Source organism: Populus trichocarpa, chromosome 16 (genome assembly GCF_000002775.5).
Source record: "Populus trichocarpa isolate Nisqually-1 chromosome 16, P.trichocarpa_v4.1, whole genome shotgun sequence".
In the NCBI taxonomy this organism is placed as follows: domain Eukaryota; kingdom Viridiplantae; phylum Streptophyta; class Magnoliopsida; order Malpighiales; family Salicaceae; genus Populus; species Populus trichocarpa.
Genome location: NC_037300.2, coordinates 12,497,135 through 12,517,902, shown reverse-complemented (window position 1 = coordinate 12,517,902; position 20,768 = coordinate 12,497,135). Strand labels below are relative to the sequence as shown.

Here is a 20,768-nt window from a genome sequence, read left to right as displayed (position 1 = left end):
TTCAATATAAAAATTATATCTTTTTTTTCATACGAGAATATGTTTATAAACATGGTCACCTAAACTATTGATTGAAATGTAATTAATCCTTGAATAAATTATTGAATGCAATTAGTTCTTAAACAAATCAATTCTAATCCATTCTCTATTCTTAAACATGTCTCTCGTGTGTTTTTAACAGGTTAAGAATCGAATGAAGACCTGATTTTAATTAATAAAAAGGTTGCTTAAATCTTCACTTTTTTTAATGACTAATTTACACTATATAATTTATTCATCGATTATATACATTTTAACCAATAATTCATAGATTGTTAAACACTCTTTATCATGTTATCAAGAGAGCTCTTCCATAGGCAATGTGCTAATAATTTTATTGAACTTTTACATAAATTAACTTATTTTTATTTATTTATTTATTTATTTATTTTACTTTCCTCATTTTTCCTTTCCAATCCAATGAATACCCTGATATTTCATGAAATTACTTCAAGATCTAAAAACATATTTAAAAATTAAATTAAAAATATAGTTTTTATTAAACCCGGACAAATCTATCTGAGACTTAACCTAAATGAGTTAAGTTTATTTTTGAATCATGCTAGAAATTAAACTCAACGGTTTTACTTGCTATCTGAATGAACAGATCAATCATTTAAAAACATTATTTTGAATAAAAAAAAATACAATAGGATTAAACTGCCAAAATAAAAATTAATCCGCTACCAGTCCATATCATGTGCCGGGTAAAACCGCTTTTAAAAACCAAAAGCAGGCATCTTACCCCTGCTCGGATCGCACTAGCCCTGTTCAGAACTAAGGCAGCTAAAGACCAAATCCAAACATGCTAAAAAGCACTGTAGCTCGTACAGAAACGTTCAAGCTCACTTTTTTTACTTCCTAAACAACAAGAATACTACTCCGATTCTGGTGCTGTAACACAAGAGGAGGTCAAGTCGTCCTAATGGCTGTCGATCATCAAAAAATGGATATGGACATCGACAACAAAGGTAATGTAACGTTTCTTCAAACATGTGTTCACTTTATTCGCAAGGCTTTGAGTTATGTTCCCCAATTCAAACATTTTTGTGCGTTTTCTTGGCTTAAAAAGGTGAAGAACAGCAGAAAGGAAAGCCTGTGATGGTGATTTTAGTGGGTGCACCAGGAAGTGGCAAATCAACTTTCTGTGAACACGTAATGGGTTCCTCTTTAAGACCTTGGACTCGCATTTGTCAGGTTTCTTTTCTAATATCACACACTTGTTTGTTAATATGCCTAAATGGGTTTGGTTTGGTTTCAAGTTCGTTAATTCTGGATGTTAAATTGATAATTAGTCAATTTGAGGTTTCGGGTTTTTGTTGAAGGACACTATTAATAATGGTAAAGCTGGAACTAAGCCACAGTGTCTAAAGAGAGCAGCGGCTGCGTTGAAAGAAGGCAAAAGTGTGTTTATTGACAGATGCAATTTGGATAAAGAACAACGCTCGGATTTTGTTAAGTTAGATTGTGGCGCACAAGTAGATGTTCATGCTGTTGTGCTTGATCTTCCTGCTCAGCTTTGTATTTCGCGATCTGTAAAAAGGACTGGACATGAGGGAAATTTGCAAGGTGGGAAAGCTGCTGCGGTTGTGAATAGAATGTTGCAAAAGAAAGAGTTGCCTAAGCTTAATGAAGGGTTTGCTCGAATTGTGTTTTGTCATAATGAGAATGATGTTGAGGCTACAATTAAGGCATATACTGCACTTGGTCCTTTGGATACCCTTTCAAATGGTTGTTTTGGCCAGAAGAATCCAGATGCAAAAATCCAACTTGGTATAATGAAGTTCTTGAAGAAAGTCGAGGCTCCTTCCAGTTTAGGATCATGTTCAGATAGAGTGCAGGATTCTGCCTGTCCTCAGGCTCGTAACGCAAACAATACCTGCTGCAAAGGAACAACTAAAGAGTCTTTATTACTAGGTGCTGCTAGTAAGGATGTAAAAGAGAGTGAAGACTTGGCCAAAGACTCTGTTGACGCTGATGTATCTGTGGGTGACATTACCACTCTAGCATTTCCATCTATTTCGACAGCTGATTTCCAGTTCAACAATGAGAAAGCATCAGATATCATTGTTGAGAAAGTTGAAGAATTTGTGAATAAGCTTGAAAATGCCAGGTTTGTTCTTGTGGACCTGAGTCATGGATCAAAGATTCTGTCTTTGGTTAGGGCTAAAGCTGCAAAAAGGAACATTGACTCTAAAAAGTTCTTCACGTTTGTGGGAGATATAACTCGACTTTATTCGCAAGGAGGTTTACGCTGCAATGCGATAGCTAATGCTGCCAACTGGTAAGCTTTGTCATCTAGTTATGCTGTGCTGTTTATGTGGTTCTTGGATGTTGAATGTTTAAGAAATAATAGATTGTAGAGGCTTCAAAAGCTACAATAAAAGGTTGAAATAGAGATTCAAATGGGGTGTTGAATAGAGCCTTGAAATGTTAAAGCTGGGAATTGCTGTGAGCCATGTGTTATATTTTTGGACTACACTCTTATGCATATGTGGAACATGACTTTAATAGACACTTCTATCTCCAAACACGTCATCTTATTTTTCGTCCATGGGTATAATGCAATAAAACTTTTTAATTTTTGGTTCTAAGTTGTTCACCTTCTGAGATGCATGTATGTGACGCTTAAGCATCAATCTCCCCACTGATTTATTAACTTTTCATTTAAACATGTTTTTCTCAGATTCCAGATTTTATTTGCTCTGATGACGCGTAGCTGGTTCTTCTCTCTGTGTGTGTGCATGTCTGTGTAACTATTAGTATGATCATGTTATTTATTTGCACATGAATAATATCAACAAGATAATCCCCTGCAGGCGATTGAAACCTGGAGGTGGAGGTGTAAATGCTGCAATTTTCGCTGCAGCAGGTCCTTCCCTAGAGACTGCAACTAAGGAACGAGCAAAATCTCTTCTCCCTGGACATGCTGTGGTTGTTCCTCTCCCTTCAGATTCTCCATTGTATACTAGGGAAGAGGTATCCCATGTCATCCATGTTCTTGGGCCAAATATGAACCCACAAAGACCTAATTCTCTGAATAATGACTACACTAAAGGTTGCAGCATTCTGCGTGAAGCTTACACATCACTTTTTACTGGATTTCTGTCTATTGTGAGATCCCGTTCAAAATTACCAAGGAGAATCATTGAAAAACTTGAATCGTCACCTTCAGATTTGAAAGATCCCTCTCATGGTCCCAGGAATCATTTAACAAATAGTGATCAAAAGATTAAGAGAGATGATGACTGTGTATATGAGAGAAGCAAAAAATGCAAGGGGACTCACGATGAAACTGTAGCTGATATTTCTGCTCCTAGTTCCACATATGGAAAGGTAACTGGAGACAAAAGTAAGTTAGAAGGACCGACATCAAAGAGTTGGGGCTCATGGGCACAAGCTCTTTACCACATCGCCATGCATCCTGAGAAGCACAAGGACAAGTTGCTGGAGGTTTTAGATGATGTTGTTGTATTAAATGACCTTTATCCAAAGGTAAGCCTTTTAATGTTAGCTCCTTTCTCTATTCTTTTAAGGTGAATGATTATTTAGTAAAATTGCCATTAATTTTCTCAGGCATGCAAGCATCTCCTAGTTTTGGCACGACATGAAGGTCTTGATTGTCTTGCAGATGTGCATCAAGAACACCTTCAGTTGTTAATGACAATGCATGCTGTGGGTTTGAAATGGGCTGAGAAATTCTTGCATGAAGATTCATCAATGGTCTTCCGCCTTGGATACCACTCGGTATGCAATGAATGCTTAAGCTCAGAAGTTGTTTGTTAACTTTGTTCTTTTTCTGCCGTGGTCTCTGCTTATACAGTCATAGACTTCATTGAGTCAGATAAGGCAACTCTCGGAGCCAGACTGAAATTGTCTCGGAAAAGTTGATGGGTTTTCTTACGGTCTGACAGAATTTATATTGAGGGCCATAAGTTGCAGAATGGCAATAAAACACGGACCAAATGGGGTAGTTAGCTGATGTTATCTCTATTTACAGGAGCCAGGTACAATAATTTGACATAGGAATAGAGGTTGGAACTGAGGATGTGATTGTGGAAAAAGAGATGATGTTATTCATAAAAAAGTGTGACAAAACTACATAATAACAGAGCTGTATGTGGCAACAATTAAGAGATGAAACATCATTCTGAATCTGGGGCTGTTTTATATCTTTCATATTCTTGCGAAATATTTTCACCTTTCACCTTATTTATGTTTTTTTTCAACTCTAATTCTCATTTTCTACCCAACTCCATTACTGCTTTAGATATTGAAACTGTAAACTACAAAAGGAGGGGGGGGTTTTTAACGTGCTTGAACTGTCTCTCCTTGCAGGTCCCTTCAATGAGACAATTACACTTGCATGTGATTAGCCAGGATTTCAATTCCAATCATCTCAAGAACAAGAAGCACTGGAACTCTTTTAATACTGCCTTTTTTCGAGATTCAGTGGATGTGATTGAAGAAATCAAGAATCACGGGAAAGCAACAATAAAAGATGAAGATTGCCGGTTGTCAATGGAGTTGCGATGCCACCGATGTAGAAGTGCACACCCTAATATACCCAGGCTGAAATCACATATTAGCATTTGTCAAGCCCCCTTTCCCCATGCCCTTCTTGAAAATGGCCGTTTAGTGCTTGCACCAAAACATAATTGAAGTAATACCTAGGTATCCATAGATCATGCATCAATAAAAATTTTGGTGTGCTTCAACTTCTCATTTCTGGCGCAAAAGATGACTTACAAGAGGACATGAAACTCCTTTTGCTATAGGGGACCAAATACAGCTTTCTTCGCAGTTTGTGTTTTCCATCATGGAGCTGTACAGTGCCGTAGAAGTTTATGATTGGGACGGCAGTCTTTACTCCCTAAAGCAACACAATCAGCTTTAAATCCTTATTGTTAATTTTAACTGGGGAATTTGGGAAACTCGGAGACGGATGCTAACCTTTTCTCTCTTTTTTCCCCCTCAATCTATATCTATATTTGGTGTCTGCTGCATTTGCCTTTGCCACCTTTGCTCTTACCAACAAGGTTTTAACGTTCTACTCTTGTGCGGATTGTCAATTTAGCAGAGCATGTTACAGCTTCGTTGAGATTGTGGTCAGGACACGATCCTTTGTATTCTTGAACGCTTTGCATCGCAGAAGACCCTGAACACAACTCTGCTTGTGGATTAGAATGTCAATTTTGACTTCTTCGAAGGAAATGATTTTGAAATTCTAGCACTAAGCCAGCCGCAGCGGCAGCTAGCCACCTATAGTTTTACTTTGCCGCTTCAAGGTAAGGGAGTTTCAGGGAAGACTGGAGTATTTTCAATGTATCGAATCTTCGGCCTAATTTTTATGATAATGACCAGAAAGAGAACCTTGGCTGTATTTCATCTTTTCAACCGCTGTTTTCTGGACCATCTCTTTACCTGCTCGCAAATGATAGTTTTAAGCTCTCCTGTTTCCCAGGTCATGTCAAGAATCTACACTAGGAAACACAAGAAAAGGTAAATATAACCCCTTGCCATAAAATTTTCAAAGCAATTTGCAAGATATATCCCCAATGGACTTTGGTTACAATCTTGCTTGACGAAAAATGAGAATTTATGGAGGTGTATGAGTCAGGATCACATTCTCGTCAGTTGAAAACCTGTATTCTGTGTTGTACTGTAAGGTGGATGATTTTATTATCTACACTGCCTCCATAAACTTCGGATCTCTAGCGTCAATCATGGCGTTTGAGGTTTTGTCTTAGTTTATGGTTAGTTGGATTTAGATATTTATTTGGTAAAAATTATAATTAATATTTATGAACAGTAAAAACATGTATGAGATGTTTGAATAAAATTATAGTTAAATTGATTTAAGTAATGATATTACTAAAAAAAAACATGTAATTATTTTTTAATTTTTAATTACATTAATTTACATTTCATTAACATTAAATTTTATAAACAACCACATAAATTACAACACTTTTTTTTATTGCCCGCTTTACTTTTTATGCAGGCTTGTGTTGTGAAGAGTTCGGAGAATACTGTGTAGATGGTTGCTCTAATTTCTCTATTGATCAAATCTGGTTTCTTCATTTTTTGCCTTTCTTTACAAACGGTAGGAAACGAGCAGGGCAGGGATTTTTAGGGTAACCCTGGGCAGACATTAGAGCTTGCTCGTTTAGGGTGAGAAAATAAGTAAGCAGTGGCTCCACTATTGAGGAGGGGAAGAGTACTGTCACATGCACAAAAAATAAAGATATAAAGCAAGTCTTGCGGCATTACTATTAAAAATTACTCAAGTTGAGGTTATTTTAAAAAAATAAATATTTAATTAAAATTATAGTTGAAATTAAGGTTAAATAAAAAGTAGTTTAATGTGTTTAGTTAAGAATATTTTTAAAATTGAGGTTATAAAATAATTTAAAAATATATATATTAATATTGATGTTTTTAATTTAAATATTATAAATTTTACTATTGCTGTTATATCATGAAATAACTAATACTTTATATAAAATATTTTTTATTATTCCATTAAACAATCTACAATTCCATTACGTACAAAATTCATCCGGCAAGAACAACAATTTTCATAATTTTTTGAGCGTGCAATAAAATTAGATAAAATATTATCAAGAATTAAATTGATTTGATATTACAGTGCGAGTGAATTTAATTCACTCTACACTAGTTTTTGGGGGAAAAAATATTATTTACATGACAGTGCGAGTGAATTTAATTCACTCTAAACTAGTTTTTTTATAAAAAAAATTGTACAAAAAATAAACACACTGGAAAAAAAACGTTCATGCGAACAGTGCAAGTGAATTGCACTGTTCATTGTTTTGAGTGAACAGTTCAATTCACTTGCACTGTTCACGTGTAAACACACTGAAAAAAAAACCAATTGTTCACACGAACAGTGCAAGTGAATTGCACTGTTGCCTGAAACACTGATGGAGAAAAGCAGCCAGGAGCTACTTCGCCAAAATTGCGTGCAAAACGTGAATTATCATGGGTCCCACCACAAATAAATTGTGTTTTTTACGTAACCAAACATAATGTTTGCTGTGGTTGCTTCAAACGTAGAAGCAATCACGCAAACAAACGGCCTCTAAAAAAATTTAAGAACCCCAACTAAAAAAGCATGTATATAGAATCCGTTTGGCTACGCGTTAGAATTTGCGTTTCTTAAAAAACGCACTAAGTAGACGTTTGGTTAAGAAAAAAAAAGCTGCTTATTGTGCATGGGTCCCATAATAAATTGCGTGCGAAACACAGGGAGATGGAAAGCAGAAAATTGCTGCTTTCTTGCACGCCTAAGAAATTCAACCATGCTACACTGTTCACTGAATAGTGGAGCATAGCTCCACTATACCAGCCGAACCAGGTCCGATCCAACGCGCAAAATGCATTGAACCGGGTCCGACCCAGTAAAATAAAAAATATTTTTTTTTTATTTTTAATTGTGTTTTATTCGCTTGATGACGTAGCATTTGCAGAATTTGATCACAATTCTAATTTGTTCCTGATTATATTTTACAAGTTATGTTGTTGCGTGTTAAAGAAACCAAGAAAATTGTCGGATTATTTCAGACGTTATGGAATTGTAGATAGTTCAATGGAATAATAAAAAAATATTTTATATAAAATATGATTTATTTCATGATGTAATAGCAATAGTTAAATCCACAATATTTAAATTTAAAACCATCAATATTAATATATTTTTAAAAAAAATATTTTATAACCTCAATTTCAAAAATATTCTTAACCAAACACATTAAACTATTTTTTCTTCAACCTCAATTTCAACCACAGTTTTAACCAAACACCTATTTTTTCAAACCAACCTCAACTAAAAATACTTTTTATAAAACAACTTTTTTCAAACCACAACCACAACAGCTACCGCAATACCAAACACACTCATACTGTTGTGCAATTAACTACGTTTTCAACTTAAATTTATGTGGGACCCGCTTCACCAAACTCAATTTTATTCAGAACCAAACAACTATTAATAGTGCTAGGTCAATTAGCTAATCAACCTCACACCCCTTGGGTCTAGGTGTTGTAGCCTGGGCCTAGCCTCGAGCATTGCTTAGCATATGCCCTAGCATCCTTTGAGCCCATGCATTACGGATTGGGTCCAATCTTGGCATTGTTTGGGTATAGGCTTATGGTTTGAGTCTAACACCTAATTTCTTAAAAACAATTTTATTAAATTAGATTTTTTAGCTTAAATCCAAAGTGCCAAGAGACTTTAAGCACCATAACTCTGAGGAGTCGGGTATTCCTTAGTTTATTGCATATAATATAAGAGTTTCTCAGCAAGTTTATATTTCACCTACAAGGTATACAAGAATTTCTCATAACCTACCATATTTATATCTCTTTAATGCATGTCTCACTGATATTTGTTCCTATTAATATTTATCTATCATTAATATATGTATAAATGGTATTTATCTCTCATTAATATATGTATAAAGAGTATTTATCTCTCATTAATGTTATTAGAATGAAATGACCTTTTAATCTCCTCTTCAAGCAAGAGAACAAAATTCATAAATTATAAATACTTCTTGAACTATCCATGTAAATGATTTATAATTTCTTCATTCTCAACATACATACATACATAACACTATTTTCTCTTACAAAACATTCATTACATAACAAACAACATTGTTATTAGAATTTAATGTTATTTTATATATTTGTTACAATCAAAATTGTAGTAATCCGTTGCTTTGATGTTCTAAACCATAGTTATTAAACCTGGACCGGCTCGGCGGGTTGATCTAGGACCCGGTTGCTGGACCTGTCCGGGTTTGTCAAAAGATTAAGCGGTGCAACGACCCGACCAAACCCGGGCGACCCGGCAGGTCGATCCATAACCCGAGCGAGACCCAGTATTTTTTTTTTTGGTTTTCAAATGTGGTTTTTCTACTCCTCTTTTTTCATTTTTTTTTAGTTGGCTATTAACACTTTTTAAAGTTCACTATAAAAATATAAGAAAAGTGTTTTATTTTTTCAATGTGGGATTTGAAACCCTTTAGTATATATACTCTATATTTCCAAGAAAAAAATTATTTTTTCAATGTGGGATTTAAAACCATTTCGTATATATACTCTATGTTCACAAGAAAAAAGTTATGTTTTTTCAATATAGGATTTAAAACCTTTTAATACATATACTCTATGTTCCCAAGAAAAAAATTATTTTTTCAATGTGAGATTTGAAACACTTTCGTATATATACTCTATGTTCACAAGAAAAAAGTTGTGTTTTTTCAATGTGGAATAAAAAACTTTTTGGTTTAAATACTTCAACTTAAAAGGATAACATAATATCTTTTCAATGTAGGATTTGAAACCCTTTAGTATGTATACTATATATTCACAAGAACCATTAGTATATATACTCTATGTTCCTAAGAAAAAGTTATTTTTTTAATGTGGGATTTGAAGCCATTTCGTAGATATACTTTATGTTCACTAGAAAAAAATTATGTTTTTTTAATGTGAGATAAAAAAAAAAACCTTTTTGGTTTAAACACTTTTACTTAAAAGGATAACATGATATCTTTTCAATGTAGGATTTGAAACTTTTTAATATATATACTCTATGTTTACAAGAAAAAAAGTTATATTTTTTCAATGGGGGATAAAAAACTTTTTAAAATATTCTTTTAAATTTCATTATTTACAATATATATAGCCTATATTCACATGGATTTTTATTTTATTTTTTCATATAAAATATTAAAACTTTAAATATATTTTTTAAAATTTTTCTAGGTTGACCCATGAAACCCAGGACCAGGCCCCTTGGCCGGATCAATCTCTGAACCGGGTTTAATAACTATTTTCTAAATTACTTCTGGTTATTGCTATCAGAAAAACAAAGTAGAAGAATGGATTCCAACAACTAGATATCAAAATGCTTTTGCACTATATTTCGTGGATGTACAAAATCTAAAGAAAGGGTTGTCTGGTAACAATTCCACCTTAATTCGTGCCCAAGATTTTGATCATACAAGTCACTTAAACAAGATTATTTGCTTTCTAATCCCATATTAAGGTTAAATAATCTTTGAGGCAAACTGCATTGGCCCAATTCTGTGTGGATCTTACTGCCCGTGCAAGTGAAGGACGCATTGATCCGGTTATTGGGCGACACTCTGAAATTGAAAGAATTGTTCACTTACTTTGCCGGAGAACTACTGATTCAGAGTGTATTTAAAATACGGTTCAATGGTGTTTTCTAAGAATTTGAAATTTTATTTTTTATTTTTTTATATTATTTAAATATGTTAATGTTAAAAATAATTTTTAAAATTAAAAAAATATTATTTTAATATATTTCTAAATAAAAAAATATTTTAAATCGAAATTGCTATCACAGTGATGAATATATTTTTAAACATCTAAAAATCTTCAAACCCATTAAAAAACCTGGCAAGTACAATGCTTTCTATATCAATTACACATCTTGGGTTTTGGAAGATCGGAAAAAAAACACGATAGGCATTTTCTTCTATCCTTTTCCAGCCCGATGGTGTCCCCTACCAGCTTTCATGTGTGCAGATGAAATCCCAAGTTTTTTTCTAAGAAAAAACAGATGAATCCATACTCTGAATACCCAAAATTTAAATCGTAGTGGCAATCTGAAGTTCGAACCGTAATAGCCAAGGAGCATGCCAGAACAAGCTTTCAGCCATCACTTTCCAAGTAGTTTTCAACTGCCCCCCAGGTGGACCAGATTATCACCGTCACCAGGCAAATTGCCGGGGGATATTTTGCATTCCTCGGATTGAGTGGCACTCTCACCTCAGAATCCAGATACTCACAATTAGCCTAGGACCGCCATCTCTTTCACAAGTCTTCCCCGAGCAGTCAATAGGATTGGAATAATGAACCTTTCTTAGGTCCCTTCCACACCTTGCATTAGATTTTTGCAGCACTTGCAGCCAAGGGTGGAACTATAAAATTTTAACTAGGGTTTCGTCATAAAAACTATAAAATTAGTAGAGATCAAGTATTTTATTTTTTGAGAGGCTAAATGCATAACTGTTATAAAAAATTTGAAAAATCAAAGATTAAAATTAAAAAAATTCGAAAATTCGGGGGTGTCAAGCTTGCCCCCATGTCCGCCCCTGCTTGCAGCCAAGGTGGCTATCAAAAGAATGCATGTTTGCCCTAAATATTTCACTTGTACAGTTGATATACCTTTGACCAAGTTTACTAACAAAATTGCAAAAGAACCTGTCGTCATCTTTAACTCTTTAATATGAAAGAAAATTCAATCTTGACAGGCCAAAAAGGCCTGTCAAGAATAAATACATGTGATATACTCTCAGAAGCCCCTTTCAAGTTTCAATCCATCTTAAAAGAAGAGTCCCTTTCGAATAGCTCCACCTCTGCTGCGCTGATTGCTCCTTAGCACGTCTCTAGTGAGACCCACCACTGGTGACAATCAAGGGATTGGTCTTTGGACCTAACAAGTAACACCATCACCTGCATTAGGGAGGATTTTTGCAGCAGTAGCGGTCAATGTATATGGCCACACTCTACATTTTCTTAAAGGTAAGTGCGGGACATGTTCAGTTATGTCATTTCATGCCTATTGTTCTCTCTTTAAGGTGTCAAGGCAGTCACAAAGAGACGAGAAAGATGATAACGAAATCAAACTTATCAGAAAGATGAAATTAAAGGGAAATGAGCTTTGGATACAAGGAAATCGGAGTGCAAATCAAGATCACAAACTCCAGTACTAGGAAACAATAAACCAAAAACCCGACAACGTGTAACTAAGAAGCATAGCATCATCACATATTGCCATTGTGGCAAAAGTCTACTGAGGGTTTGGAGGACGGCTATTGGCAGCAGAGACCCTAGAACCCCATTCCAAAAGTTCTTTACTAGTATCATCCTTGTGAGCAATAACCTCAATGAAGCACAAGCTATCCTTCTTTGATCCTGTTGCAGTCTCAATTGCTTCAACCAGATCTTCCTCGCAGAATACCTGAAAGGGCAAATTCAGCAAAACGGCGTCGGATGCTTGGTTTTCACTACTAAAACATTTATGCATTGAAGCAAATGAACTTAGTTCACAAGCTCACCTTGGCTGTCCAGCACTTGCCTTCACCATTGTGGATGGCATCAACCAAGCCAGTGTAGTTCCAGTTCTTAATCACATTGTAAGGACCATCATGGATCTCGACTTCAATGGTGTATCCACCATTGTTTATGAGGAAGATGATGGTCTTCTGTCCACATCGAAGCATTGTTGACACGTCTTGAGCAGTCACCTATAAGAAATTAAAGGAGCAATAAGCAATGTATTGAATATCATACTCCGGGAGAAGAAAAAAACATACATAATTCATAACCAACAATAAATTTGACAAGCTACAAATAATAATTTCACGAAAGGATGAGGATTTGGATATGTCAAAATCTGAAATGTTAGCAAAGGAGTTAAAAAAAAAAAGAGTTCTGGGTAGTATTTCTGGTTGTCTACCTGAAAGCTACCATCTCCAATGAAAGAAATCACACGCTTCTCTGGCACAGCCTGAGCATACCCAAGAGTCGCACCAACTGACCAACCAATTGATCCATATTGCATTTGGAACTCGTACCTACAAATCCAAACTCACATACACCATTAAATTTATGGACTCAAATTTAATTACTATAACATCACATATCAAATTCTCAACTGCTTACCCGCATCCCCTAGGCAATTTCAGCTTCTGGCAGTTAAACCATGAGTCTCCAGTCTCAGCAATCACAGCAGTTTCACTAGACAGCATCTTCTGTATATGTTCGAACAGAACATTAACCCTCAAAGGTTCTTTGGGAGCACCCCTCAAAGGTTGTCCCTCGGGAACAAAAATCCTGTGGTAATTATCATAAGCAGTAGTATTGCACTTGAGCCTCTTAGCAAGGGCACTTAAAAAATCCTTCATCAGAATACACCCAAATGCAGGTCCATTTGCAATCACCACACGATCAGGCTGCACAATAATCGCCTTCTCCTTCTTGAGAAGGAGAGAATACCCAACAGAACTATAATCATTGAAAATTGGTCCAGCAAACAAGTAAGCATCTGCAGACTCCACAATCTCAGCACAGAATGCAGTGCTCACTGCACCCCAATAAGTCCCAATGAAATGTGGGTGATGCTCTGGCACAAGCCCTTTAGCCGAAGGCATAATAGCAAGCGCATAACCAGAAGCATCAGCTAACTCCACAAATGCCTCGCCTGCATGTGCGGATCTTAGTTTAGGCCCACCCACCAAAACTGGTTTCACTGCCTTGTTCAAAAACTCGGCAGCCGCTTCCACTGCAGCCTCTAAACCCAATTTGTTACTCAATCTGTAAAACAAAAATCATTACAACACCTAAGTATTCAATCCTCACAATTGTTCCCTATTACTAAAAAGACTTAATTATAAACAAAGATCAATCAAGAATCCAAAGAAATTACTTGGGGGTGAGCGAGAAAGGAACCGGCTCACGGCTAAAAGTTGGATGAGGGATTGCTGACAGGTTACAGCTAACACTGATATAAACAGGCTTGCTTTCTTTCAGAGCAGTTGAAATAGCAGTGTCTATCAGCTCATGTGCATCCTCCAAGTTATTCACCACAGCCTACGAAAACAATCAAACCCCATATACCATTAATCAATAATCACCAGATCCCCACAAAAACAATATGATAAGAAAAAATATAATATATATAAACGCTGGAATTGTAGGGTCCACAGGTGAATCTACTCTAAAGATCATGATCCACAACGTTTCTATATTCTGAAAGTTTTTAACGTTATTTAAAATATCTTCACCTGAAAACAAGTAACAGTCGAGAAACATGCAAGCTCCTGGCTAAAGTCAGGCAAGCCAATGGTGTGGTGCAGAATCCTGTTAGTTCCATAATCATTGGAGTTGGGCCCACCAACAATGCATATGACAGGCAAATTCTCACTGTAAGCACCAGCAATAGCATTCAGCACACTGAGTCCCCCAACAGTGAACGTGACAACACAAGCGCCAACGCCACGCGACCGGGCGTATCCATCCGCAGCGTAGCCGGCGTTGAGCTCGTTACAGCAACCAACAAGGTTGAGCTCGGGCTCAGCGATCAAGTGGTCGAGAAGGGTGAGGTTGAAGTCACCGGGGACGGAGAAAACGTCATTGACACCGATTTGGACGAGTCGGCGAGCGAGGTGGCGACCCAGCGTCGACTCGGATGCGTTGATTATGGTGGGTGAGACCGAGCTTTGGATAGCCGCTACGGCGCCGTTTGTCGGGTTGATCATGTCGTTGCTGGTTGGTCGGCAGGTGTCAAGAGATCCTATCTTGGTGTCCATGTTGAAAGAAAGAGTCCTTTTTATATATGTATATATATTTAGTGGAAATAAAAGAGAAAATGGAAGAGAAATAAATAGCCAGGTGTAGAGAGAAGAAGATGAAATTAAAAAATAATAATAATATTTGAAAAATCCGAAGGATGGCTTTTGTTCTGGAAAGGGTTTTGAAGAGGTTAATTTAGTATGAAATTGAGGGGAGGTTTTTTATTTTTGTTTGATTATGGGAGAGGAGATGGGAGGGGGGAGGATTTTATAGGAGAATATCGGGAGAGGGGAGAAGGGTTCCTAGGGGCGGTTCTGGGGAGATATTTCAGGGGTGAATTCAAAGGTGGTTTGTGTTTGTGGATTATATAGTAGGATCAAGAAAAATAATTAATTACTATTATTTTGTGGGAAAAATAATTAACTACTCATATTTATGTTGAGAGATTATATTAAGTCCCATCAAAAATATAAAAAAAAATCTCTTTTTTTTTTGTTTTTTTCCCTCCCGTTTCTCTTTTCAGTTCGAGTATTGTGAAACTTCTAGAAGAAAAATAAAAAGACAAATTTGCCTCCTGGGACAGGAATGGATGGGAGTGAAGGACGGTTCCGGTAGATAGGTGTTTTTTTAATTTGAAATTATATTTTTAAAAAATTAATTTTTTTATTTAAAATTAATTTTTTAATATTTAAAATTATAATGTATTATATTAAAAATAATTTTAAATAAAAATACCTTAAAAAACAATCAACTTGACTTAAATACAAATATTCGAGTTGAGTGGTTATTAATGATTACTGCTTGACATTCATGTGCTGTGCTTGCTCCAATTCACTCCACTCCTTTTCCTTTTTTTTAGCTTTTCTTTTATACAAGTCACGAGGTTTTTGTTTGTAGTGAAAGGAAAATGCTACAATTTGTAATTAATGAAACTATTAAATTTAGTTTTCTTTTCTTTTCTTTTCAATGTGTGTAAATATTATAATTTTCATTTTATATTTATCTCTAAATTAAAAATTTTAAATAGGATAATGTCATTAGAAATAACAATGGGTATCCATGTATTAATTTAAAATAGAGTAATATCATTAAAAATTAAAATCAGTATCTTATTCATTATTTAATAGATAAAATATTGAGATATTTATATTTATATAAATCATAAAATATAAATATTAAAAAGAAATACTCATATTACCTGAGAATCTTACTTATTTAAATCAATTCAAATCAATATTCATATAAATTGAAATGTCGTCCTTGGAAGTCAAGAACCACCAAAGATTCTAAGTAGTAAACAAAAAAGAAATTGGCATCCTATAATTAAATAATATTAACGAGTTTCTGTTTATATATTCGTGGGCTTGAAGAAAAAGCAAGTCAAAGGAGTCAACCTATTAAATTCCGCAGACAAGTACTGTTAAAAAAGTGGGTTTGGTGCGGCTTAGCTGTGCCCTGGTTTTGAGCCCTGTTTCGTTACTGGCTAGATTGCAACAGGACCTGGAAAGGGACCAGTGGCCACCGCTCTCAACTCAAGAAACCCAGAAAACGGCGTCGTAATTATGGGCGAGACTGAAACCACGTACGAGCTCTTCCAAAACCACTTGTTTCCCAGAAAAACCAATGGAGTTGCTGGTAATTAGTGGACAGCTGCTGAATTAAGAAAAAGTGGGCTAATTAGAGCATTCCACGTGGATTGCATCAACCTGTACATGTTACTGGAGCTTTCCACTTGGTTGATCGGTGGCTGAACATTGACCCGAGGATTGAGACGAGCGAATTAGCAGGACAGAGATTTCTTAGGCTGGACACTTTTGTTTTTATTAAAAGACTTTCATCCTTGAAAAGTTTTATTTTTATTGTTAAAAAAATAAAAATAAAAAATCAGGAATTTCCTTTTATCAGATATATTTTGAAGCTGCATAGTAGATGTTATTTTTTAAAATATTTTTTATTTGAATATGTAAAATATTTTTTTATTTTTTAAAATTAATTTTTTATATTAATATATTAAAATAATCTAAAAACATCTAAAAATATATATTTTGAAGTAAAAAAATTTAATTTTTTTAAAATTATTTTTGAAATAAAAAAATCGAGGCTCTTTGTTTTATCCTGGAAATGTAAAATGATTAATATTTTTGTTATTTTTCTCAGTAATTATAGGAATATGATTATTTTATCCTGGAAACAAATTATGATATTTTGAGGAATTAATTGCTCTTTGTTTTATCCTAGAAATTATTTTTTCTCAGTAAAAAAAAAACAAATTATGATATTTTGAGGAGGTTGGCAGAACCGCAGAGCAGTGCGAGAATAAAAGCTTTGCGTTGCTGCGCTGCGTGGCATCGAATATCACCGCAGATTGGATCACGTGAGCTAAGTGGACAGGAGAAGGTTTCCGTCAACAAAAGCAAGAGTCGCGATGGACAACCGACCATTTCACCTCCCTTGAGTCACGTGACAAAGGAGAGACAGCATCAGTATAAAGTTGAAATCTTCAAATATTATAATTATTAGTTGCGTGATTGATGTTTTTAGCCAATTAACCACATGTTGTGTTCCCTCTTTAAAAAAAAATATATATATATATATATATATATATATTTAATTACTCAAATTAAAATAATATATTATTTTATTCTAAATATGAATTAAAAAAATTAAAGCTTGGTATAAACTTAAAAAACACATATACTTTTTTTTTATAAAAATAGAATTTAAATCATCATTAGGAAATTATTTAATGCTCCTAATCAATCTATATGTTTCATTTTTCTTACAATTTTTTACAAGCACTTAAAAATATTTTCATAAAAAAAAGTATTTATTTAATATATTAAATTAATATCATTGATTTTTATTTGAGTATTATTTTTTTTTAGTTTAACGTGGGTGTCCAGGTCAGCTTGCACATACCTTGACTAATCCCACGGGCCCTAAAATTAACGATTATATAAGTCTCCGGTAACCATTATATAAACAATCATAGGACACAAATCTAAAACTATAAAAAAAAAAAAAACATTTTGATTCGAAACTTTTATCACTTATTACCACCTTAACTCATTGATGCGTGATGTCGAGCTGCCACTGTTTTGGGTTTCTTCCTTCCTAGCTACCACTTCCCCGCTTGTCGGTAGAACTAGATAGCTATCGGAACGTTAGACTTCAAATTGTGAAAGGAAAAGCATATTCAAGGGTAGATACTATTTTGGAGAGATAAAATAATTTTTTAAATAATATAAATATAGTTTTTTATTATATATATTTTAATAGAAAAAAATATATTTAAAAAACCAATTGTATTGGAGTGTAAGAAATAAATGTTTTATTTTTTTCAATGAATTTAATGTTATTTTTTATTTACATGATGTGGTTTATTTGTTTAGTTGACATTACTTTGTTGGTTTTGATTTTTTTAAGAGATATATGAGAATAATATTTTTAAGATAGAAAATACATTTTAGTATTTTATTTAACACTCCTTTTGAAGGATGTAAAATAAATATGGAAGAGCCAAAATCATATTTGTTTTTATTTTTGCTTTACAGAACACCCTTTGAAGTTGCTCTAGGGTTTGTGTTTCGAATAATATTTTTTATAATATACATTAATGTTAAAAATATTTTTTTAAAAAAAATATTATAATATATTTTTAAATAAAAACAAACAATTACTATCACACTACGTGATAGTTACGGGAGAGGGTTTATGCTTTCGTGAGGGGACCAAGTGAGGTTAGGGTCATGTCTATGCCACCTAATTATTTCTTCTAATAAAGTGTAGCTTCTTCAACTCTCCTTTGGTTTATTTCGTAACAATATTTAATGTAGCGCTGAATAAAATCGGGTATAAAAAAGTGTCAAGGCATAACGAATCTCAATCCATTGATTCGTATCAAATAAACTTATATTCTCTGCTTATAATTAGCTTCGCAGTGTAATTGCGGTTATTTTTTAAATAACTTTTTGTACTGGAATATATGTAAATGATAGATTTTATTTTTAAAAAATTATTTTTAACATCAGCACATTAAAATAATTCAAAATATATTAAATTTTAATAAAAAAATTAAATTTTTTAGGAATATGAATTACATTATGTTCCAAGCATTTCTTAAAATGGTAAGTTTTTGTTTTATTTGCCAGGATCAGTCACACAGTGGTCAGTGTTGTGGTTTGGTTGTTTTCGATTTTAATTAGAACACCATACGGATATCTTCGGTGCCTGATGGCGATCTTTTACTGGTTTGGGTTACTTCCTTCGAGCTTCTTCTAAAAAGTCCTTGGTCGCTTCTGTCTCGCAGTAGTTGCTAGAACGCTAGTGGTGGGGGGAGAGCAGCACATGTTTATTATAGTTGCGGTTGAATTAGTTTTTATTAAATTTTAATTTTTTAAAAAAAATAATTTTTTAATTGTTTTAATATGCGAATATTAAAAAAATATATTATTTTAATATATTTTCATATGAAAAATAATTTGAAAAGCAACACCAACCACATTATCAAATGAACTCAGTTATTTTGTTTGATTTTGATAAATTCAGTTTGGTTTTTAATTGAACCAAATTTTAAAATTAAAATAAATTATCAAATTTTACTCTTAAAATTAAATAAATTATCAAATTTTAATTTAAATAGAACTTAATTTTTTGATGAAATCTCAATAATTTTTAATACAAAAAATGATTTTATAATTTTTTATTTCTTGAACACCATTTTTATGATGAATTAGATTTTCTATATTCATTGATATGTTAAAATATATCCTTTTAGATTTTTTTTTCTTGTCAATTATATTAGAAAAAATAAGAAAAATCATTCCAAAATTTCAATTAATTACAAATAGCATCAAAGAACTAAACATCCAAGTCAAACAATATAACACATAAATATAAACATAAAATTTATTTGAAAATCAACTTAAAAAAGAATGAAAAAAAAATCACAAAGACTTTAACAAATAGGGTAGTAGTTTTATATGACTTCTTAATATTAAGGTTATATATGAGTGTTATTCGGTTTTCAGTTACTGAATTAAAACTATAAAAAAAACTGAATTACACTATTCGGTTTTGAAAAAACAAATTAAAAAAAAAAAGAGACAAAATCTTTAATTTGGTTAGATTAAACAATTTAAATCGAAAAGGATGGATGATATCAGTAAAACACATAATGCATTTGACGTAATAGTAAATCAACTGTTGTTCAAATATTTCTTGTCCGTTTAGGATTATGATCCAAACAGAGATGAATCAAAATTTAAATTTATTTATTTATTAATATTTTTAGATTGTTTTAATATCCTAGTATTAAAAATAATTTTTTAAAAATAAAAAATACTTTAAAAAATAATAATTATCATACTTTTAAAAATATATTATGTAATTATCTGTCAGTATTTTGAAAGCAATTAGGGGATGTTTGAAATGAGGGGTTAGATCACTGTCGAACCTCGTGATAGAACATGGACTGCCGCTAACTTGAAAAACGTTGGTGAAAGACAAATCAATGTTCTGGTTAAGAACAAGGAATTATCAAAATTCTATCAACCCACGATTACTCTGTATGAAAAGAATCTCAATCTCAACTCGATTGCGTACTCCATCTAGAAAGTGCCTACCTAAGCAACCTACCATCATTTGGAAAAAAAAAATACTTGTCGTGGCAGAAAAGAAAAAAGCTTCAATAACTCGATTCCTCCCTTGACTTGGATACGTGAAAGCAATATCGGACATCAAGTTTCCAGTTTCCACTGTTCTATTTGACTGTCTGCAGCATAGCCTTCCCACCAGAGTTCCTACAAGGCTACAGGCCGCCCTTGTCAACTTCTACCGCTTTCCGCACGTTCTGATTATGCACCACTAATTGATTTGAGTTTCGGACGTTGGTATTGCAAGGAGCCATGCCGAACCTGCACGGCTGCACAGAAGTTTGATTTGTGCAGCTGGACTTCCCGGAAAAGCGTGTTTGACGAGAACAAAATCACAAAGATAAATATCAACACGGCACTCACTGTGGTCGATAGACGCCAACAAAACTTCAAAATGTTGAAAAACTTTAAACGCTCTACGACATGAATTCGAGTGTGTTTGGCAGTGTGGTTGTGGATGCTTTTCAAATAACTTTTCGTGCCAAAATACATGTCAATGATGCTTTTTTATTTTTTAAAAATTATTTTTGATATCAGCACATCAAAACGATCCAAAACATACAAACTATATTAAATTTTAATAAAAAAAAAATTAATTTTTTTAGAAATGCAGCCGCAGCCGCGTTCCCTTCGTCAAGCTCCTCCACCGCTAGTACATCGGACTTCGGCAAGAAATTGAAACAGCACAACAAAGTACGGTAATTAAGTTCAGTTGGA

The 20,768-nt window shown here is 33.8% G+C and overlaps 2 protein-coding genes across 2 annotated transcripts; one reads left to right on the top strand and one right to left on the bottom strand.

The window, feature by feature from the left end:
• Nucleotides 1-786: 786 nt before the first annotated feature.
• LOC7460370 (transcription factor bHLH140) lies at nucleotides 787-5,436 on the top strand. Its single transcript, XM_024587341.2, has 6 exons — nucleotides 787-1,010; nucleotides 1,112-1,236; nucleotides 1,365-2,323; nucleotides 2,859-3,534; nucleotides 3,616-3,786; nucleotides 4,378-5,436. The coding sequence occupies exons 1-6, from the start codon at nucleotides 965-967 to the stop codon at nucleotides 4,699-4,701; spliced, it is 2,301 nt and encodes a 766-aa protein (XP_024443109.1). The 5' UTR covers nucleotides 787-964; the 3' UTR covers nucleotides 4,702-5,436.
• A 6,280-nt stretch (nucleotides 5,437-11,716) lies between these two features.
• Nucleotides 11,717-14,732, bottom strand: LOC7460369 (pyruvate decarboxylase 2). The gene is made up of 6 exons (XM_002322961.4): nucleotides 13,890-14,732; nucleotides 13,532-13,695; nucleotides 12,769-13,419; nucleotides 12,563-12,680; nucleotides 12,162-12,350; nucleotides 11,717-12,064 (listed from the first exon to the last, which is right to left on the bottom strand). Exons 1-6 carry the CDS (start codon nucleotides 14,412-14,414, stop codon nucleotides 11,894-11,896), a joined length of 1,818 nt encoding a protein of 605 aa, XP_002322997.1. The 5' UTR covers nucleotides 14,415-14,732; the 3' UTR covers nucleotides 11,717-11,893.
• Between the last annotated feature and the right edge of the window lie 6,036 nt (nucleotides 14,733-20,768).